Raw genomic sequence first — 24,315 nt, 5'->3', positions numbered from 1 at the left:
CGGAATGTATCTTCCAGGAATACATACGGGGGTTTCTGAGTGAAACCGAGGTTTTTGATTTCCCTTAATTTTCCCTTAATTGGTGATGCTGCTCATCAGCAAAACATTTTAGTATATTTTCTTTGGCCGATAGCCTTAGATGCTAGTGCTATTTTTTATATAATTTTATTGTAATTTTTTATTATAATAAATATTTGAAATAAATAAATACATAAAAATAAATAGTATATTTTCAGAATTTTTTTTGACTAACGGTTCCAGACATATCGAGTCTTGAAAATGTCAAATTCTGTAAAAACTATGTGCAAAGAAATACTAATAACATATTTAATAATGGTCCAAATAGAAAACATCTATTTGGTATCCAAGGTATCCAAATGGAGTGGTTGTGTATATGATAGCTGCGTTCGTGTCTTTTAACCTAACCTAAAATCCCAGCAAAATTTTTGTAAAATTGTTCTATGCGAAGTAGTGATTGAAGCAGTCCATGCAGAGTCATGAAAAATGCATTCCGTTCTTCATATTTTTACAATGATGCAAAAATCATAATCGTAATGCATCTGCGAAACAAAATATATACAACAACACTTTTTTACGTGAGTTGAAGTCCATTAGGTGGGCAATCGTTAACTCGAAATATATATGTACATATTTATTAAGGGAACATTATAGCAGATAGTTCTGATGCAAACATTTTAAAATTTATATTAAATATTAGCTTGTGTACGTTAAATTATAAATATAGTTTATATGCTGTTCCCTGGATTTATGTCCAGGACCCTTTGTTTATTGGAAAATATGTATATACAATGAAAAATATGTTCAACAGAAAATAAAAGTGTTACATTAATTGGGGACAACTGTAAGACTTTTACATCAACAAGTTCATATTTAATTACATACACTGTATTTGTTGATAACGTAAACAAGCACCTATATTATCTTCTGGACTACCTTTACCAATACCATCGCCGAAATGAATTCCAACATAGAATGGTGTTACAGTTGATTCAATGCGACATGGCCACATGCCGTTTGAACAAAATTGCATACCACAGTGAACGGGCTCACAACCTGGCAACGGTCCTAGTCCGGTCCCGATGAAATCTTCTACGATGCATGGCATTGTAATGCGATCTCGACAATTACTATAAAATTGTCGTTTTTGCCTTTCAGTTAAAAATTTCTTCTGCCTAGCACTGCGAAATCTCATTTCAAATGCCGTTCGTAGAAAGCCCAACAAATCAAAACCGCCACTTGTGGGACGTGGCCGTTTGGATACATTTGAGGGCGTTGGTCGGAATCTGGTATCACCATCTCCTGAGCCTTCAACATCATCACTTAGAGCGGCGGTTGTTGACATTGATGTTGAGGAGGTTCTTGTGGCTGTAGATACGGTGGTAGTTGAAGATGCCATCGCCTCTGAACTTTCGTCGGGATCATCTGCACTTGGAGACATAGACGTTGTTGTGGATGGAGATACTGAAGAAATTGCTGTTGACATAGTAGCTACAGTACTTGTTGCCATTACTGCTGATGTAGGCGCTTCAGAACTATCGCCAGCGTCATCGTTTAGTGGGGAAGTTGTAGTGGTGGTTGTGGAGGAGGTGGGTGTTGTCGCGGAAGTAGATGCCGCAGTTGAGACAGTTGTGTCAACCGTTGAAGAAGTCGCAGTAGATGTAGATGTAGACATTGTATCAGCAGAGGAGGCAGTGCTTAAGGTAGATGTTGTTATTGGTGTAGATGAAATCATCATATTCATTGTATCCATTACGTCGTCTGATAAAACCTGCATTTGCATTTGATCCATTAATGGCATTGTACCCATCATTGGCATATTATTGATTGCTGGTGGCATTGCCGCAGTTCCTGCACCTCCCCCAGCTCCCATACCGTTATTAATAACTCCTCCGTTTTGTGTTGCACTCGTAAATCTCATCACGGTTCTAGGTCCAATGCGAAATGATTGATCATCACATGGTTGATATACAATAGAACACATGTCAATTTCTTGTCTCATGCAAATGCGATAGTTTTGATTAGCCAGATGACGTCCATTATCAGCAAAATTAAAAGTCTGCAAATATAAGTTATAATTTTTTAAATTATTTTCGACTTACAGTGAAATGTCTACCTGGAAAACTCCCTCGGCACCAGTAAAGTACTGCAAACATCCTGCTGGAGCTCGTTGACTAAATGGGATTTGTGCAATACGAATTTCCCATAACCGAGTTGGCAGGAATCTGGGAGCAAAATGTAAACTAACTTCGATTTCCATACTTGTATCGCCAGTAACATTACGTCCAGGATATAAATCCTCATATCTTAATGGTCTTAATGAACCATAAAGCGTTTGTCGTGGAACCATCCTTCCACCAACGTCATAGTAAACTATTTAATAATGCAATTAATATTGGAATAACGTTATTACCTTTCGGTTATACACACCATGCTGTCCACTATTTTGACCACACAAAGAAAATGTTCCACCCGGACCTCCAGTCACGTTAAATACGTCTCCATCACAAACACCCGTTCGTCGATTCGGTTGGCCCAAAATGAAATGATAGAAATCAAAACGCAACTGACTGATATCATCATTCATCAATTTGATTTTCAATTTACAATTGGTTATGTTGTTGGGCATAAAGCTGGGAAAACTTGGTGATACTAGATATGTAATATTATTGCTTATCGTTTCATTACAGTTGGCAATATCTGAAAAAAATTGAGGTTAAACATGTGCAGTTTTGATCAATTTATTAAGGTACTTACAAATACAACAAACGCCAAATCCATGGGCACATTCACCTTTGGCTTGTCCGCCTTTGTTGCGACACTCATAGGCATTGAAACAGGTGCCTGTACGACGTCCATCGTTCGATAAGCACTCACCATCCACGGGTACAGGAAATAAATGAATCACTTAAAATGAAGTTTTTTTGTTGTTAGAAGGTATGTGTTTTGCTCATAGAGAAATAAGTCCCTACATTAAGTAGTCTATAAAATTAATCAACATATCGTCGGTGTCATGCTTAAATGTTCCATATGCCATTTTTGACATTTAGAGATAAAGGTACTTTACAAGGTTTTAAACCATTCTCTTTCAGTTTTTTGAATAGATTCTCGTTTATCTCCTGTAGAACCTGCCTTTTCATTCCAAATCTATAAAGCAAATTTGAACTTTTTTGTTCCATATACATGCGTGTATCATATGGAACAAAAAGGACACAAAAACGAATTGTTCCGCACCGAAAAAGTTGGCGTTTGGAACAAAAATAAATAAAATGAAAAAAATTAATTCATCCATTTTTGAGAGAAAATTGAAGAATTCGATTGCAGATTGAAGATTGATTGAATGCTTTGCTACACACTTATCAAACAAACACGCACAAGAGGGGTTCATCGGTTGGACAAGTAGTAGAAAAATATAAAATGTATTCATTTTCGGGGGAACATTTCAAGATTTCTAGTATTGACTGTAAGCTTTGCTACACACTTGTTATGCACACACATACAAAAAGGGGTTAATCGGCTCGACAGCATGACTGATAGTGAATGGAGGCCTTAAAGGCCCCTCCATGCAAACAACAAAAGGAAATTAAATCAAACTGCAATCGTGTCGCATGTGCGTGTATTGCTGAAGAACTTCGTAACTAACGGTAGCCTAAAGAACAAAATCGCGCTAAATTGAAAATATGTATGTCGATTCGATAGCATACGATCAGTAGTGCGATTCTGTAACTCATTTTTTTGTTACCGACAAACATCGGTAAAATGAAAACGCTAAATTATGACTGAAGAGTATATATAAAAGTTGACATCACTGTTGCTGTCGGTAAAGCTTAGCGACTACTTTATTTTCGTTGCTAACTTACCGAAAATATTCGGTAATATTAAAAGATATTGTCACTTAAAATTTTCAACTTACCGGCAATTGTCGCTAATTCTGTCGTTAACAAGTTACATTGTCGCAATACAGGCTACTATATTATTGCAGTAGGGGTATACACACGATTGATTATATCGAATACAGCACGAATGCTTTAGTTTAATTAGGCAAATCCACCATATTTCATGACCATAAGCCAAAGACTCAAGGGATGTACATCCCATCCATTTGAATTATTCTATTAGTAACTCGAATTATCCCATTTGTATTTCGAATTATTCCATTTGAAATTCGAATTATTCCATTTGTAATTTGACAAAAAATTGGACATAGGTCAACATGCAGTATGACCAGGAGAGTGTCACAGTTCGCCGGACATAACGATCGTGTCACTTGGTCTGACAAATGACGTTACCTGCTAACCCGTCATTTCCCTTGGATCAGATCATCTCTCTATAATTGTCTTCATCAGCAGACCACCCGGTTTCATCACCTCCAAACGAAGGTGCGACACCTTCGTCAATCATGGGAAAGCTTATTGTCCGAGTTTCCGGAGTTCACTAATCACCGCTTCAGAGAATCCTTCTGATGTTCGGGTAGCGGAAAGGATATACCGAGACATCTTCATGGCTGCTGCCGCTCGCCATATACCTGCTTGTCGAATACCCGAAATGAGACCAAACTTCCTAGCAGAAGCGATGAGATTAGCAAATGAGCGTGATGAGCTTCGTCGAACCAACGCCAATGACCCCAGATTCAGGAGTTGACACTGGAGGTTAACAGGTTGGTCGGCGAGCATAAGCGGAACTAGTAGTTAAATCATCAGAAGAGTTGCAACATTGGATTCAGTATAAGTGGATTGTGGGCAACGGTTAATTCACTCTCGAACCCTGGATGGAGTGAAGATTAGGACCTCAGTCACGTTTGGCGACGTTACGTTGACTGACCCGAAGAGGTACGCACCCCGTACTTGCAGGGCGTAGAGATTAGTACTACTTTGCATCAGATCTATTCCTGCCGAGGATGAACTACCTCAGTTTACAATAGATGATGTTGCGAATGCCATCAGGAACGCTAAATCATGTAAAGCGTTGAACCCTGGAATGGAATCTCCATGGTAATGCTGAAACAGAAAGTTTTCAACCTGTCGCTAGCCACCCTCGTTGTTCTCGAAGTTTGGAATATGGGCAGGGCGGTCCCGCTACTGAAGCCAGGAAAGAATGCCAGCGAAAGTGCATCGTACCGGCAGATTTCGCTTTTGTCGCCTGTAGCAAAGACTCTTGAGGCCTTAGTCCTCTTCAGCGTCAGAAATAGCTTTGTAGTTGGCGATCATCAGCATGGATTCCGTGAGCATCACATCACGACAACAGCACTGCACGACATCTTCACACATATTTGTCGAGGACTCAGCCAGGATAAGCGGTGTGATAGAACAGTGATAGTGGCGCTTGACTTATCAAAAGCCTATGATACTGTCAGGCACTCCACGCTGTTTGAGAACATTAAACAGATAATCAATTATATGTGTGGACGCCAGTCTTACGTTGAATTCAGGAACAAGAAGTCGAAACCCTGTAAAGTGAAACAGGCAGTTCCCCATGGCAGGGTGATATCTCCGGAACTATTTAACCTCTACCTCTCCTGTATTCCGCCCCCTCCAGACTGCATCGACGGTGAAAGACTGAACTCCTATTTAACCGATCATAGCACTTTTTTCCACGCGAGGAATTAGCAGATATCCGCCACGATACATGAGAGAACCCCTAGATCAACAAGCATATCAAGCAGGTTTAAATAGCATTCATACTAACACAGTTGCTTAGGCCACAAGCAATCCACCATCAATCGCAGCTGAGGACCGTCAGCTGCCACAACAATCCAGAGTAGTTTTCAATATGAACTCAATCGGTCCACTCCTTCGGGTACCTCCCACACTAAATTTCGGAAAAGTTCAGTTTAGGGCCATCTCTCGAATCGTTTTGATTTTTGTTGTAGCAACTTTTATTCACCGCCCCCATACGACTGTACAAGTTTCATCAGGGGCAAGTCCATACTTCCTGAGAAAATGGCCTGAAAGTTGCAAAAAAAACCCTATGACACCGTGTGAGGTGGTTGGAGCGCAAGATAACTCTCGAACGGAATTGCCTATTCAGTCCAAATTTGGCCTTAGTAATATTTTGTCCAGACATAGTTTAAGTTCGAAGATAAGCCATATCGGTCCACTCCTACAGGTACCTCCCCCACAAGAGTTCAAAAATGTTTGGAAAAATTGTGCACGCGATAACTCTTGAAGGGAGTGACCGATGTAATCCATACTTTGCACATCCTAATATATCCACTAGATATAGATCAGCTTCGAATATGGACTATATTTGTGTACTCCTTCTGGTACCTCTCACACAAAAAAAACCTATGTCACCATATGTGGCGGTCGGAGAGCATGATAACTCTCGAACTGTTCAATCGATTTAGTCCAACATTTGGTCTTCGTCATATTATATCCAAACTTAGTTTCATGGGGCAATACCGGTCCACAACTTCCGGCACTTCTCCCCAATATTTAAAAAATTTAAATAAAATGCTAGGACGATATTCCTTGAACAGGGCAACCAGTTTGGTCCAAACTTTGGATCTCTTAATATTTTGTCAAAATTTAGTTTAACTTCTAAAATGGCCCATATCGGTCCTCCCTAAGGGTACCTCCCTCCACAAAAGTTCAACATTTGTGTTTTAGTGCAGTTACTTCCTTATCCACATTTTTGTCGGCAAGTTCAAATGTCGAAAAAGGGCGACAAAATTCTGAAGAGACCTTAAATACATTCGATCTGTCTGCAGGTGAAAGTTTCACTTCACATTGGCTGAGGGTATATATCCGTCGGCAAAGCCGACTGACCCTTTTTACTTGTTTATTACAAAAGGACTAGGCGAAACTAGTTTTAATTGAGCAAAATTGCGTTCTGTGGACCCAATTTGTTTGGCTAGAAGAAAACACAAGTAAAATCTGTAAATGCTCAAAAATCGAAACTAGAGTCTTAAAAACGTATGTATTGTATGTATGTATTGTATTGAAAAAACCATAAAAGCTTTCTATTTGTTTTTGTTTTTCATTCGAGCTGAAAAACTAACAAATTAACTAGAATTTAACAGTTTATATCTTTTGGACATTTCTCACTTATAGATCATGTGAATCAGGTATATAACTTGTTACTTGAAAGATTTTATGTTATGGCCTGTTTAATTTGACTAGACGTCTACACTTTTCTTAATTAATAACATTTCATTATACACTTAATACACATTCTCACCTCTGTCTTGTCGTCGTTGAAAATTAACATCTTTTAAGGTACTGATGATGGCCGGTGTCGAAGAAGAATTCATAAACGAATAAAGATTCCAATCAATATCCCTTAGTGTTTGTAACGAATTATTGGTTAGCCCCTTTATATAGTTTACATGATGTTTTGTTGGCTCATCATCATCGTCATAAATTCTGTAATCACCAGCACCTTGATGGTTTTCCGTTGCCCCTAAATCCTGTATATCATCGTTCCAAATGTCATGATGCTTCAGAGGAGGCCAAGCGGCACGATTGACTTTATTATCACTACTAGCAGCATGAGGCGGCGCCGCAGCAACTACCGCCGATAATAATGGTATCATCATTATCGTTGTTGTTGTTATTGTTATGCATTTTAGTAAAAGACATTCCCTTGTTGTTGTTTTCGTTCCTGTTATAGCACATTTATAATGAGCAGTGGTATAGGGCTGTCGGTGGTGTGGTCGGCAATGATTTGTTCTTTTAGAAAACACTTTCTTCTTCTGTTCGAATATTGTATTTACATTGAATTTGTGTTTGTTGTTATTCGTTAATGTTTTTGTTATTGTTTTTAAAGTGTGTTCCATCGATTTTTGTAATTTTCTTTTCTGGTAGTCCACAATTTTTTTTCTTTGTTTTTTTTTTGTTTTTTTTTTTTTTTTTTTAGACTATTAATTATGTCTCTGTCCAACTCTCGTTTTCGTATCACTAAATCGGAAAGTATTTGTCTAATGGAATGGTAATTTTTAAAATATGGTTTGGGATATCTTTAATGACTTTTTAAATGTTCTTTTGTCGTTTGGCACACAAAAAAAAGATAAAATAGAAAAACAAACGAAACCTCCAATCGTTTTCACTTAATGCGTGTCTGTGCTTTCCTTTTCACTGTTAAATTGAAAATAAGCCAATGCTGCACAATGTTGTGCTTGCAAACTTCTATGCACCAGAAGACAATCCATAGATGCAAGTAATGCTGGTTCGCAAAACAAATGTTGGCTAAATGTCTATTATTTGTGCTGAAATATAAACAAACTGAGAGAGAGCTGCAATGCGTTAGGCATTGTCAGTTATTGACAAACCAAGTAGGTACTCGATTTTGACCAGTCGTATATACATTTACAACTCTTACCTTGCTGCATGTGTAGTTTTATATATATTATTTATAAATATGGAAATTCAAGAATATATTGTTGTTGCACTGCATTAAGAGGGTCAGCAAGAAAAAAAAACGAGTTAACCGCATTAGTTTGAATAGAATTGAATGTGTTTGTGTCTTAAGTCTTTTGTTTTCTTCAATGAAAGTTTGCCACTTAAGTCTTTCACAACAATCTATCCTAGAGCAATGAAAGTTTGTCGCTTAAGTCTTTTATTATGTAGATGATATTATGACTGTAAAATATATTTCATAAAGTGTGTATATTTTCCACAGATAGATAGGGAGTGTTGGAGAATTTAAACTTTAGAAAATTCTGTTGCTTCTGAATACGGCTTATAATAATTAATAATTAACTAAAATACGCATAAACTAACCTGCAAAATATTAATTCGTTATTTCGCAACTCAGAAGGTCATTTACAAACACATTTACAAGGTATGACATAAAACGATATTTATAAATATCGATAAATATAAATATCGATAAATATTTAAATTCTAATTCCAATAAGTCCTGCAAATTATTGAATGTGATCGAGTCCAAATCTTCTACACGTACAATTAATAAAGCTTCTTCTTTAAAATTATACCAATAGTAGATAATACAGCCGGAATCATGAAGACTTTCGACTTAAAGTATTTTGTTATGCCTTAGATAAGAGTATGTTGATTGGTTTCTGCGATATATTTCGATGCTTTGGTTTGGGTTACGCTATGAGTTTTGTAGTCTCAAACAGTACTACGAGAAGGATTCGGAGTCTATGAGTCGTAGTCTGTATTGTCTGATTTTAAATTTCTGAGAGTTTTAGTTGGCTAACACAGACTCTATCACTTCTGTTAAAAAAAGCAAATTTGCGGTTTTTGACATAAATTAACATTACGTCCGCCTTGTCGGAAAAGGTCGTTTTTTAGAAATCGCGTTTTTGTTACAGAATGATAGTACAAGTCAAAATACGTCGTATGATGCAAAGAAAATGGATGCATGTCGCGTGTTTCTATATGTTTTGCCTTGTCGGAGAAGGTTAGAAATTTGATTACGAAAATGTCGTAAGTCCACAAGAAAATTTATATTTTAAAATAATACTCTGACTATTACTAATGTTCTGATATAATGTTTAACGTCATCCATGGTTGGGGTACATTGCAAAGAACTACACTGTGCAACATTTTTAAGGTAATCTTGTGCAAACAATTTGAACTGAGGATTTTTTGAAAGTACAGACCCAAACGACAAAAACCCTAGTTGGGTTTTGTTGTGTCAGGTCCAGCTTGGATTTTATGGCCCCAAATATTGACTTTTTAAAGCTATTCGGAGTTATATCTCTGAAACCAATGCGAATCTTCTTCGGACTTCTGAGGCAAATTTGTAGATAAGGACAAGAATAAAATATTTGAAGAAATAGTGATCTCGAAAAACAACATTTATTGCCTCAAATTTTTTAAAATATCGAAAGTTTCCATAATTTTTTTAAATTTCGCACCATATCTCCAAATCCGTTAATTTTTTCTTAAAGTTTTCTTTCGGAAAAATATTCGCTGGAATGTAATACACAACTTTTCAGAACATGTCATTGTTGTAAAATGCCTCTATATATTTCTCAACGACCATTTAATAAAGAAATCAATAATGTGGTGAAATCCGAAATGCGAGAATAAACTGTTGGTGTGAGCTGTGTTTGAAATACGTGTTGTAAAAGATATGATGCAAATACCGCTGAAACAACATGAAGTAAGCATTTTAGAGTTTCAGAATGTTCTGAAGAATTGCTGAGAACTTTATTTGGAATATTTTTGCGAAAGGTTATTTGGTTCAACTCCCAAAAGTTTAGCTGTTGGCTAGGCCAGGTAGTTTTCGTGCAGCCCTCGTATATACCGAGGTCCCACAGTTTTAAATGTTTGTGGTGTTAAAAATTGGCAGATTTAATTTTTGGTGCATATTTTAATTTATGTGGGACCTCGGTATATACGAGGTCTGCACGAAAACTACCTGGCCTAGGCAGCATCGCATATTGCCAAGCGCCATTTGAATTTTTTGTTGGAAAGTTTGACAGTTTTTAGCCTAGACTTACTCAGGACCGTTTATCGTACGACCATTTTGTGTGTTGTTTTCAGTGACTTGAAAAAATCTCTGTGCAAAAAATATTTAATTTATTTGTGAATTTTTTCGTCCAAGAATTTTTCTCAACTTTCGACGTGGATAATCACCGCAAGAGTGTATCGATAAAATTAAATATTTTCGTCACAGAAGACGAATCAAGGATCTATGGTTTGGAGCCTTAAACAACAGCAGGAATCCGCCGTTTGGTTTTTCGAAAGCGAGCCAAATCAAACGAAAGCTGTTCATGTAAAATGCACTTGGAAGCAAAACGTTGTCAGTTTCTTCAGAAAAACTGACCATGTGGCGAGTTAAAGTCTTGAGAAATATAGGACGGTGGTACACTATAATTTGTTTGCCTGAAGTCTCCTGAGAAATTCGAAAAACGAACAAGAGAAGACAAATAACTCTGCATCATGACACATCGATTCAAACCAGCGCCTGTTTGACCGAAAAAAAGTGGAATTGATGGCTCATCCGTGGTACAGCCTTGACTTGTCCAATGACTTCATTTGATTACAGCACATCAATAAAAAAAGGCGTGGTCAACGATTTTGCCTGAAGATGCTGTAAAAGCGTTTAAAAACCATATTTTGGAGGTTTGAGCACACGAAAAATGTATAAATCATGCTGGAGACTACTTAAGAAAACAATAAAACTGTTTTTGATTGTAAATATTCGCGTTTTCATTTTTAGGCCAGATAGTTATCGTTCAGCCCTCGTATTAGGCTGAAACTCTGTTATCTGACCATGTTCATCAATATAATTGGCATCAATGGAAAGACCAAGAAGTCCTCTTCTAAATATAACTTACGTGAGTGGATCGTGTATACCAGGAATAGTAATCATATTAAAAAAAATTACCAATTTTTACCCGCTAATTATTATAAACATGTTAAATTGCAAGCTTCTTCTTTGTCTTAAACTCAAATCATTCTTAAAATTTCGCGCCGATCGGAATATTATTGCGATCTACAGGACAGCTACAAAATCCGGTAAAAATTTTGGGTATGGTCCATTTCACACCTTACGATCATAATCAACATCTAATGGGGTCACTTCTGGTCCGAACCCGACCTCTCCACAAAATTTTCGTGACGATAGGTCCATAATTGAGGCCTGGAGTTTTATTACAATTGTTAATGGACGCACGGACACACATAGCAAGATCACTTTATCTCGTCAATATATTAAAAAATGAGGGGAGGGGGTCTACGACGAATACTTCGAGATGTTACACGAATATTGGACAAAACAAACTTATATACAACCTATACAAACTTATATACAAACTTTCCACATTGTTGAGGAAAGTATAAATATTTTATTTAAAAAATCTGTAAATTGTGGGAAAAGTCGCAAGTCCCTGCAAAAATACAAAACTGTACAAGGAAAAGGTCGTAAGTCCAAAGACATCCAATTATCTCCCAAACGCGATGACTTTATTAAACAAAACACAGGTATTGAAGCGGAATAAATACGCGAAGAATACTGCCTTTACCACCACAATGAAATATTTAAAACACGAAGCGCTGGAATGTTTTTCTTCCTCTTTAAAAATTTATGAAAATGGACTTACGACCTTTTCTGACAAGGCAGGCGATTATATTCTAAGGTTTTCGACACAATAGCTAGATATAAAAGTCCAATCTTCATTCTCGGATTCGAGTTACTCTTCTTTTTGAAGGTATTTAACTTTTATATGGCGACTATACCATACATATAAATATGGTTTATGATTTGTTTTTAATTCTAAATATCGAAGGACTTATATTTTAAACTCTGTAAAAAGTTAAAATAGTATCATATGTATTGTGAGCTTTCACTACTGAATTTATATACTTTGGATCAATATTTTATATAATACTAGCAGACCCCGGTCCGCGTTGCTGGCCCGTCGTAATGAGTTTTAATGACAACTTTTTATCGACTTTATGCTTGACAATTCAAAAATAGGTATTTTCTACCTCACTTCTTCGCTCCATTGTCAAACCGAGAAGGATTTTTTGTCTGTAGCCTTTCTTTTCTCTTACGGACTTTGTCGGATTTTTCGCCAATTTATGCTTTTTAGGATTTATTATCGTCCATGTCCCTGTCTTTATCCTAAAGCGATCTAATTATAAAAGTTAAAAAAATTATTAAATGGAATACTCCCGCTTATTGAGACTTATATGTTTTAGCTTTACTTGGCTGATGGACCGTTCTAGTAAATTTGTAAATATATAGTTTTTCTTGATCGGGGGCGCAACCACCGTTTTCAGGAAAACTAATTTGCAACCCGATGCACTCATAAGTTTAGCTAATATAGTGATTATAAAATAATAGGCCCCGAAATTCGTCTACAAATATATAGCATTTTGGACCACGGGACATTCCTGAACATTTTCAGTAGTTTTGGAAAGATATAACATATTAAAAAAAAAGTAGGCCTGGTCCGGTATTTTGGCTCCAAATATGTACCTAGGGTGCACACAACTTTATTGCCTACCAAAATGTATGCTCAGGAAAATCGGTTCAGTAGTTCTTGTAGAATGATAAAAATTTAAAATTGAAAAAAGTGGTCGTAAATTTTCTTTGCATAAAAACCCAAATCGGGTTATGGCGCACATTTTACAGAAAAAATTATCGAAATCGGTCCAGCCGTTCTCAACTGATGCCATGACCAACGAACGACATTTGATTTTTATTTTTAAAGATTTAAAAGTTTAGACAAATCGCGATTTCCTTGAAAATCCCTACAGTAGTTTTGTAGATATAACCTAATTAGAAAGTGAGCGTGGTCTGATCTTAACTCCCAAATTAAGTACGTAAGGTTGGAGACACAATCGCCATTGGCTCGCAAATAAATTCAGAAACCGATACATTCGTATTTGTTGCAAATATTGCATTTTTACAAAAATAGGGCATAGGGGAGGTACCCGCCCGATCCGAAAGTCCAAAAATGTGTAGCCTATTTTTATAGGGGACCAACCCTGTACATTCGCTGAAAGTTTCAGGAAAATCGATTCAGTAGTTTCGTAGATATAACATATTTAAAAAAGTGGTCGTTGTCCAGTCTTAATGTCCCAAATAAGCACGTAAGGTCGGAGACACAATCGCCATTGACTCTGAAATTGATTTTCAAAGCGATACATTTGTAATTGTTGCAAATATTGCATTTTTACATAAATAGGGCATAGGGGACGTACCCCGCCCGATCTGAAATTCAACCAAATATGTAGCCTATTTCAACCGGGAGCCATCACTCTACGTTCCCTGAAAATCTCAGGAAAATCTGTTGAGTAGTTTCGTAGATATAACATATTTATAAAAGTGGGCGGAAAAGTGGGCGTGGCCAATTTTTCTTTGCATAAAAACCTAAACTGGACTATGACTAACATTTCCACAAAAAATTATCCAAATCGCTCCAGTCGTTTTCAACTGATTCAATTACCAACAAACGACAATTGAGTTTTATATATAAAGATTAACTAACAAAACCTTTAAAATAGCATTACTGTCAAACGTTCCAAAAAAGTCAAATGCCGCCTGGCCTAGGCCAGAAAGTTATCGTGCAGTCCTCGTTTAACACTTGTGTAGTTTTTGGTATATGTTATGAATGCAGACGTCCAACTTCTTTGTCGTGTAAGATCGTATTTCTTACCCTTTACCGTAGTGTGGAGGGGAGCCACCGTGTTGCAGTGAATGGTATTTTCCGACCAAATTGAGACTGCAAAAGAGATTGGTATTCTCTTCAAAGCGGCTCATTTACTTTCAGTATTCCTTGTTATACCATCATTTTACAACAAGGCAATATTCTCAAAGTCATCCAATTCCATGCACACACTTTCCTCTGACTTTTCTGATCTACAATAAAAAACTTCCTCTTTCTTTCATTTTATTCGAAATTATGTTCCGTTACAAATCTGCCAATTAAATATGAACCATTATTATAATTACTTTCAAAGTAAATACACAACATTTCATGCATAATTCTTAAAATGGGGAAAGCCTTATTATTTCCTTTTAATACATGAAGACAATTTTACTTTCATAACAAAAAACAATGATGGAAAATTTCTCACAATTAGAGTGCATTTTTTCTTCTCTATCCTCACTACACGCCTCCACAAGCCAACAACAAAAACTTCCCGATATTCTTGTTTCTTCCGTTGAAACAGATTAGCTAATTACGACACACCCGCCTGTAGGCTGTGTGAACAAACAAACTTTTCATTTCTGTGATCACTATACATATGTCCGACGCTGGTGTTGCATCCATTCTGCATGCTGCTTCTTCAACATCTTCATTAATTATGTGCATACCTATAAACGTTAATCGCAATCCACGTAATTATTTTTCAAATACGAGTATACATTGTTTTTTGTTGGTTTGCATTTCCCCGGCCATTGTTAGGCCGATAACTAGCGAGAAATCATATCTCCGGCTGGCGGCTGGCTGTTTTGCGTTTCATTCACAACTAAAATAACAGAGATTTGTGAGAAATTTTAAGAAAAAACTTCACTTTCATTGATTGTTTTGTGCATTTTTCTTTTAGCTGCTTTCCATTGTCTTTGCACTCTTTTCTCTCCGCAAATTCCGTTTAAATAGCCTCAGAAGCTGCGACGGATATTCCCACACATCACATGGCTGTGCTCCTGTACAACTTTGTTACAAAGTCTTCCGTCTTCATATGAACTTATTTCGTTATTCTATGGAGCAAGCACATCGTTTCAAGTCGGCAAACCATTCATGACCGCCAATTCTACTGCATTTTTCTGCAAATGGTTTGGAAAATTCCAGTTTTTCGTTTTTTTTTTCAGTTTTTTGTTTTTCGTTGTGACTGCAGTTGTAATGAGATGACCATGGTGTTGTTGCAGCGCAGCATCTTACCTTTTCGGTATGTGTTATATTTCTCGATCTTCTTCTTCGTTACCTCTGCTGTAGCATTTAAATATTTGCTGTGGTATCATTTTATAGTCTGTGGAGGGTTGTAGAGGAAGTATTTTTAAAACAGTTCTGAGGTTATTTACGATCATGAAGGTAATGACCAAATCTCAGCTAAAACAAGACGAAAAATGCAATCAAATTATAGAATAATCGCTCATTTACTCAAAGAGTGACACATGTCGAAAATTCCAGTTTTTCGAAAAACGCGGTCTAAATTGGCGATTGAAATTTGACTTCCCAACTTAAAAAGATTATTACACAAAATATATAATAACAACTTGGACCATATTTTGGAAACAGTTAGCCAGATATCAGTGCTAAATTTCTGTGCAAGACCAAGCATGATTTGAAGTGTTTTAGTTTTTCATAAACTCAACAACTTTTTTGTTGAATTATGCCAAACTCGTAGTAAATGAGCTTTAACTCGTTGAGTTTTAGAGATATCGGCATGAAAATTTGACAAAAGATAAAGTAGAAGTCGTAGAAAAAATAGAAATTGCTAACTCAGAAAATGACTTTTTTGGAGTTATGCCACCTTTTGAGTAAAGGAGCGATATGTATACATATATGTAAAAATCTGTATACAAAAAAATGTCAGAAGATCTGTTTATTTTATAAAAATGTTGAACTAGCGGTCTATTTTTTCTATAATATAATACTCAGGAAAAAAATATTTGAGTTTAATGGCAGACAATTTGGTTCTATCGGACGTATTCCAGAAGAAAAAACTTGTATACGAGGGAATTTTTCAAAATGGTCAAAAACTCTACAAGCAAAAAGGAGCGAGCAAACATGTTGCTAGTCTTTATTTGAAGACTAAAAAACCTTGTAAGGAGAGCTTAAATTTTAGTCTTACTATACTTTTGAGTAAGGAAACGCTTTTTATGCAATAAATGATGATTGTTGCAGAAAATGGAACATACTCTAAATCCACACATTGAAATTTTTATACGAAACTTTTACAGCTTTTGGCAGAGAGTGGAGGCGTAGGAGCGCTCTCTCCAAAACGCTGTGAAAGTTTCGTACGAAAGTTTCAACGTGTGGCTTTAGAGTTAGCTATAATTGTCCTTTAAAATATTCATTGCTGCTAACATCATGGCCACATTGTTCCAAATCACACCTCGTTGCTACATAAAATTGTTGCAGTCTTCGGAGATTTTGTCATTGTCATTCCATGTCGTTGGTAGCCACTGTTGTCGTTGTTGAATAAAATCAGGTTAAACAACAAGAATCCGACTAGCAACTACTGAAGACAAAACAACGGCTACGACAACTACGAAATGAATGGTACATCATCTACTAGCCACTTACTGCTGCAGTAACAAGAAGATCAAAAGAAGAAAGTTTTTATTGCTTTCCAGTGTGAAGTTGCGGTTATTGTTGTTGCTGCGATGGTAGAATATTGCAGGTATATTGAAATTGCTTGAAACACCACTGTCTATTGACGTTGACGCTGCATATACGGAGCATTTAATAAGAATACATTTTGCAAATCTCAAATAACCGTACAATATTGGTGGTTGTTGTTTTTCCTGTCGCCTCATTGTGGTCAGAGATGACACAGAAAAACAAGAAAATTACCAGTCTAAACTTTTCAGTTCTTCATTGAATCTTTAGCTTCATATTCGTAGCCAATGACACAGTTTTACGTTTTGTTTTTAAATCTTTTTATATTAAGTTTTAATTTATATGCATTGATAACATATTATCATCATCTTCGACTTGGAGGGAATAGGAATAAAAATATGGGAAATGGCTTTTAAAGGTGCGTGTAAATGCTAACTAGTTTCCATTGCATACAGTTGGAAGACATTGAAAAAATGCCAAAAATGCAAATGGCTTGTAAACATGGTGGGCTTGTAAGTAAAGACTGATTGGAAAAGTGAAGGCGTTAAAGTTGAGGCACATGAAGCAAGATTAGTTGCTTCATGTGCCTCAACCTCGGAATTCGGCAAAAATCACATTCTTCTTCTTTAATTGCGAATCCGATATTCGGATGTAAAGCGATCATACAATATTATTGTTTACATGTTTTAAAATGAATTTCAAATATAGATATTATCTAGTTGTAGGTAAGTTCTCGATTTTTAGCGGCATTTAGTAAGTTGGTTTCATCTCTGTATCCCGTCCAGTCTTGAATGTTTTTTAACCAATATATCTCTCCTGCTCTGCTTCGGCTTCCTTCTATTTTCCTCTTTATAATATTTTGTAGAAATTTGTATTTTGTATTTCTCATAAGGTGACCCAAGTATGAGATTTTTCGGGATTTGGCAGTATGTAGGAGTTGTCTTTCCTGGTTCATTCTTCTCCGTACTTCCTGGTTTGTTATGTGAGCAGTGTATGGTATCTTCAAAATTCGTTGATATAACCATATTTCGAACGATTCGATTTTCTTTTCAAGTGCACTTTTAATTGTCCAAGTTTCAGCTCTATATAATAACACAGACCAAATGTAACATTTCGTGAATCGTATCTTTGTTGCTAGACTTATTATTGTTAGTACTTTCTTATCACATTACCAATGAATTATCTGATTTCTATATAGACAAAATACCCTATGCTACATTTAAGAAAACAAGTTAAATATCGTCAACATATCACCAGGTTTTTGGAATATTCGCGCTATTATCGAGAGAAGTGTGAAGAATAAAATTATACACTACAATGTTCATAGATGAGAAAAATGAAAAAAAAAAACAAAAAAATATACTCTCAGCCTGTGTGGATTGAAACACTTTTCTCCCAAAAAAAATTTATGTATTAAGGTTTTCAAAATTTTGGCCGTATGAACCGACAAAAATATGAATAGGATTAAAGCTCAAAAACGTGCGGAGATATCGATAGATAGGGCTTTTTTACCATACTATCCTACGAAAAACATAATATTGATGTAAACAGGCCCACTAGGAAAACCTTCGGTAAAAATGTCCAAAGGATCCTCGAACAGACCAAACAAAAATGTTGAACATTTGTGTGGGTGATACCCCAAGGATTGGACAGATAGGACCCAAATTTGAACATGAACTAAGTTTCGACAATATTTAGAGATCCAAAGTTTGGACCAAATCGGTTGCTAGGTCTATGGGATATCGCGCGTACCATTTTAGCGAATATTTTCGAACTTTTGACCTATAAGCACCACATTCGAATTTCATATAATATTCGAGGAAATATCGACGCCTCCAAACAATAGTATGCTAAGTCGACTTAGCATGTTTTCAAGTTCTTTACATTTTTATATTTTAACGTCCTTTAACTTAAATTCTGTCAAATGTTGGTAATGATCGGACAATCCGAACAGAAGTTATAAACAAATATTTACTTAGCATAGTACTGAAGGTCAAAGAAATTTCCAAACTTTTAGAGCTTGTCCTGCAAAACTCGCTTTTCAGAATTAGCAAACTACTATTTGGAGGTGTCGAACGTCCTTTAACTTAAATTCTGTCTAATTGTGGTAATGATCGGTCAATCTGAACAGAAGTTATAAACAAATATTGACTTAGCATAGTACTGAAGTTCAAAAAAATTTCCAAACTTTGAGAGCTTCCCCTGCAAAACTCACTTTTTAGACTTAGCATACTATTATTTGGAGGTGTCGATATTACGATATCCAAAGTAAAGACGAACGAAGTATTCGGTTCGAGCTCTCCAGCCACTACATATGGTGCCATAGGGTTTTTTTTTACAAATTTCGGGCTGTTTTTTCAACAAGAATGGACTTGCCCCTGAAAAAACTTTTACTGCCGTAATTGAAACTTGTACCGTCGTATGAAGTGCAGTGTATACAAGTTGCTACAACACAAATCAAAGCGATTCGAGAACAGGTCCTAAACTGAACTTTTCCGAAATGTTGTGTGGGAGGTACCGGAAGAAGTCGACCGATTGAGTCCATATTGGAACCTCATCTAAGTCTGGTAAAAAGTCCACGATGTGCAAAGTATGGACCAGATCGGTTTCTGCCTTCAAGAGTTATCGTGTGCACAAATTTTCCGAACACTTTCGAACTTTTGTGGGGGAGGTACCGGAAGGAGTGCACCGATATAACCCATCTTCGAACTTAAACTGAGTTTGGACAACATAATACGAAAGCCAAATTTTGTACCGAATCGGTTGATCTGTTCGAGAGTTATCGTGCGCTCCAGCCAGCCAGACAGACGGACGAACATTGCTCAATCGACTTCAAATTGTCTGAAACACATTTCGTCCAAACATACTTGATGTCTAAAACCGTTATTTCGATAAGGCACATTTTGCCCGTAGCATAAATGCTGAGGGTATAAAAAGATCGCCGGAGCGCCTTTTAAATAAATCGCGGTCAAAGTTAATATTTTTGGGGTTTTTTAGGTTTTCACGATTTTGTTTGGAAACCGCAAGTCCTATCGAAAAGGAATTTGGGTAAATATTATAGCTGTGAAATTTCTCTACAAAATTGTTGTAGTTTTTACAATTTTTGAGATATAGAAGTTCAAATTGGGAAAATGCACTGACTGTATCGCCCCCTTATAAAACAATGTCATGTACGGTGCGCCTTAACTAAGTCCATATTTATATTAGGCAATTTTCCTTGCGGCAATTGTCAGTTTGATGGAGAGAGAAGTGAGGAATATGGTAACCCTTTGCCTCTCAACACCCTCTCTCACCCACAAACTGACAATTGCCGCAAGTAAAATGGCCTAATGTAAATTGGGACTAAGTTTAAATAAAAACCGTTTACACCTGAGAAGTTTTTGCGGACTCTAAACAGCAATGTTCATAGATGAAAAAAATACGAAAACAAGAAAAAATCGTTTTAGGCAGGGGTGACAACTGTTCCGCGGTAAAAATCGCTACAGCCACATACGCACCATAGGTCTGTAGCTATTTTTATCTTAAAACAGTTGACATTCCTGCTTAAACAGTGGTTTTTGTATGTCAAAAATCACCACAAGTAGCAGTAAAACCACCAACTTGGCACCCCTGGTTTTAGAGATTGTTAAATAAATCGCTCACATTTTTAGGTTTATTATAGGTTTTCGCGATTTTGCTTGGAAACGGCAAGTTCTATCGAAATAGTGCTAAAGAAAATTCTCTAGAGGATAGACCTTGATTCGTTCGGCCAAATTCGTTCGTGCCGTGTATTCATCAGTCATTTTAGTTGGTGCCTGTGGGGTTTTTTAGATCTTTTTGGACACTATTGTATTGTACCGTTGTAATTGAGGCCGCGATCTTCTTCAAAAGTATCCGCGATATGTTCTATAACGGCATTTTTACGAACCGTATGTACTTGATCAGCATAAAATTCTATGTCTATATAACCATGTCCGTCTGTCTGTTGAAATTAAGGTACAACTCGCAATATTTAAGCTAGAGCTTTATAATTTATAGAAGTTTCTTTTACTCCTAGGTCCACATTTTGATACAGCTTCCACGGTACCTCTAGATTTTCAGTATTTTTAAGGTTGTGACCTAATTTCCCACTGAAATGGATGAAATTTGGTCTTAGTTGGGGGTATTAAACTTTCCAACAGAAATTTGCGGTATGGGTCCATGATTTATGTGAATATGCAATATTGATACAAGATTGAAATTTGGAACAGAGTTAAATGTTTAGAACTGAAAATGAACCATATCAGACCACGTTCGGTATAGTCCCCATACAAAAGTTGTTAACCAAATTCTCCAACAGAATTGAAACAATAACTAAAAAATCTTTCAAGTGAATATTTCCCATATAGGTTTACGTTTTGGTATATCCTAGAATTTGCAATCACATTAGCTCTTATTTGGCATTTTGTGTTCTAAATCTCCCAGAGAATTGATTTCGAAAGATTTTCTATTATTTGCAGTTATTGGAATAATTTTTAAAAATATCGTCTGTAATATGGATTGGTGGGAGAACCTCCATGCAAAAAGTGGTGAAAATAGATCTCCGTTTGAATACAGGGATTGCATTCGCGAATATATCAAATAGAGATATACAGTGTTTGGAGGATATAAACAGTTCGGCCCGAACATAAATCCTTTGCTTCTTTAAAGTGCATATCCAGATATCACACACTAAATTCATTCCCATTAAAAAGTTTTGTATTATTGTAAGTAAATAATATTCTTTAATGTCTTAAAAACACCTAAACTTTACTATTTTACCAGAAGTGAGAGTCCGTTAAAACCAACTTAAAATACAGAAAATTACATTTAGAAAAAAAAGAAAACATTTTTATCAGGAGTCGGGCGATACAAACTACGACTCATAGACTCCGAATCCAATTCGCAATACTGTTTGAGGCTACGCAAAAACATGGTCGAAAAATATCTCAAAAAAGATTTAGATTTTTTGGACCATTCCTGACATAACCGTGGACTTACACACGCGAAATAGAATATCGCTGTAAACAAGACCGCAAGGAGTACCATTGGTCAAAATGTGCAATGGGTCCTGGAACAGTCCTTAAAAACTTATGTTGAACTTTTGTGAGGGATGTATCCGAAGATGTTGTCCCAAATAGACCCTCTTGGTACTTGATATAAATATGTACGTCTGGAAGTAATTTTAGGATATTCAAAGTTCCGGTCAAATCAGGTAATTGAAATAATCCATATTCGAGCCTAATCTATGTCTCGAAAAATCGAGTTGGAGTTTCGATAGATATTGATTTTAGGGAAACATTTTGAAGTCTTGTGGGGGAGGTGCGCAAAGGAGTGGACCGATATGATTTAAAGTTTACAAAATATTGCGAGATCCAAAATTTGGACCAAATCTCTTGATCTGTTCGAGAGTTATAATGCGCTCGAGCTAGACAGACTCCAAATCGACTCCAAATTGTTTGAAGTGGATTTCGTCAAAACATAAGACCATTAATTTGGTGAGGTACATTTTTATCGTTAGCCTAACGGCTAAGGTTGCAATACATTACAACAAATTTGAATACCATATATCCTAGCCTAAAGGCTTTTATATTCATTACAGAATTCCAAAACACTGACATGGCAAATTTTGTTGTTCGATTTACACGCCTAAGCGCAAATGTAGAGAAATTCCTAACGATATATGGAACACGTCTACTAAAAATTAGGTCTGTATTTAATCTATAGGCTTAGCTATGGATGTCAAGATTATTACGAATATAGACGAACGAAAAAAATTACTTACAAAAACAGGGGGATAATCTAGTTTATGTATTAGGGTGACTTTTAGACTTTTTTCTCAAAAATTGTTTCGTATTGCACTAATGAATAAACTTTTGCCAATTAATGACTAAAATATTCCACTTAAATATTGAAGAATCCTCCGCACAAACCACTTTTTATTTGTTTGTCATATTGTGAAATTTTTTATCTAATCTTAAATAAAAAATTTATTAAAATATGACACAAAATACGATGTTGTAAAAGAGTCATCACTATAACATGTGTCTAATATAATGTTACCATAGGCTGAACCGCAAATGCCTATTTGCTCGGCCCTTCAGAAGAAAAACGAAATCTATATTTTCAATAAATGACTTACCTTTCCCCTGCATCTCTATCTGCAGTATAAATAGAAATGATTTGAAAGATTTGAATACATATTAATGTAGGTATGTATGTAAGTTAATATTTTATTTCAATTTTTGGAAGTGGGTTTGTTGTTATTCATGTAGTTAGACTTACACAACTATAGCTAGGTTCAGTAAATAATAAATTAATAATGAAAAAAAATCATTAAAAAAGAGAGTAAGAAAAAATGCGATTTTCAAGAGAATTGCAATTAGGGAAATTCTAAAGAAAATCTATAAAAAATATACAGTGTAACATACATCAATAATCACAATTATATATTGACAAGAATATATAACCGATTATTATTTGCTTAGCTTTTGCTTTTGTTACCTTAGCGGGATAACTAATGATATTATCGTAATGGGGTTTATGTTATGGACAACTTAAAAATAGAGCAAAAATATTAAAGCTTAAATAAAAGGCCAATAATGAGCCTTGCTAGCGGGCCTTTGGATACAATGGTAGTTAAAGGGGGATGAGAGGGTCGTGGTAACAATAGTTAAATTTAAGGGGCTAGAATGAAATTTTCTTAATGCTGATATTTTACAAAGATGAAGTCAAATATGTGGTTTCTCCAAGTATTTAGTTTGGAGAACTTTCTTAACAAAGATGTGTTTGTTTTGTTTTTGTCCAATCATAAGTATTGGCGAGTTTTTGTTGGTAGAATCTGGTGGCAGGTTTCTTTCTTCTTTCTTGGAGCAATTTTTTTTTGTGTAAAATTTTCTTAAAATTACAACAACAAAAGATGAAGAAGAAATGCAACAGTTTATGTGTTGTTGTTGTTGTGTATGTGCATCGATGTGTGTTTGATTGAATTTACAAGCTTCTATAGTGGCTCCAGTGCCGTTGGACCATTTGGACTGGCTTCCAGTTTGCGCCAAACAACATTACACATTTCGCGTACCAATGCCTTTTCACCGTCATCCATTTGATCGATGGCATTGCCGGTTAGATGGCCCAATCTATCGCGTTCTAGTTGTTCTCTGACTTCTAAAACTTGTAGAGCTCGTACAACAGCTTCTGGACGGCCAGATATGGGATCAACTAAGCCATCATTTAATGCAGATGGCGACGACGATGTCGATGTTGTTGTTTGTGTTGTTAGTTTTTGGTTTTGGTGATTTGTTACTGCTGTTGTTGTGACATTTGTTGTTTGATGTAGTTGTGGCGGCGGCTGCTGATGTTGTTGCTGCTGCTGCTGCGTTATTTGCTGTTGTGGCGGTCGATGTTGCTGCTGCTGTTGTTGCTGCGATTGTTGGCTTACCAAGTTAGCTGTTGTTGCCGTATTTGTATTATTGGTCAAACGTTCCTCCTCCAATTGTTGTATGCGTCGTTCCAAAGATCGCACATACTGGAGTGTCTGATCTTGCAGTGTTGAACGTAAATGCAGATCCTGTTGGAAATAGAAT

The 24,315-nt window shown here is 36.2% G+C and overlaps 2 protein-coding genes across 3 annotated transcripts in view; both read right to left on the bottom strand.

The window, feature by feature from the left end:
* Window positions 1-751: 751 nt before the first annotated feature.
* LOC141392009 (uncharacterized) lies at window positions 752-8,206 on the bottom strand. The gene is made up of 5 exons (XM_073964871.1): window positions 7,198-8,206; window positions 2,776-2,925; window positions 2,449-2,718; window positions 2,135-2,391; window positions 752-2,077 (listed from the first exon to the last, which is right to left on the bottom strand). The coding sequence occupies exons 1-5, from the start codon at window positions 7,793-7,795 to the stop codon at window positions 896-898; spliced, it is 2,457 nt and encodes an 818-aa protein (XP_073820972.1). The 5' UTR covers window positions 7,796-8,206; the 3' UTR covers window positions 752-895.
* Window positions 8,207-22,941: 14,735 nt separating this feature from the next.
* Window positions 22,942-24,315, bottom strand: part of Ccdc85 (coiled-coil domain-containing protein 85) — a 78,720-nt gene continuing 77,346 nt past the window's right edge. For both annotated transcript variants that reach the window (XM_073964869.1, XM_073964870.1), the window contains exon 4: window positions 22,942-24,299. In XM_073964869.1, the coding sequence (XP_073820970.1) occupies window positions 23,733-24,299 (567 nt within the window). In that variant the 3' untranslated portion in view covers window positions 22,942-23,732. The remainder of the gene's footprint in view (window positions 24,300-24,315) is intronic.

Source organism: Musca autumnalis, unplaced genomic scaffold (assembly GCF_047663935.1).
Source record: "Musca autumnalis isolate F117 unplaced genomic scaffold, ASM4766393v1 scaffold_2, whole genome shotgun sequence".
Taxonomy (NCBI): Eukaryota; Metazoa; Arthropoda; class Insecta; order Diptera; family Muscidae; genus Musca; species Musca autumnalis.
Note: the sequence above shows the minus strand (reverse complement) of the source record. Positions and strands in the feature narration are given on the sequence as shown.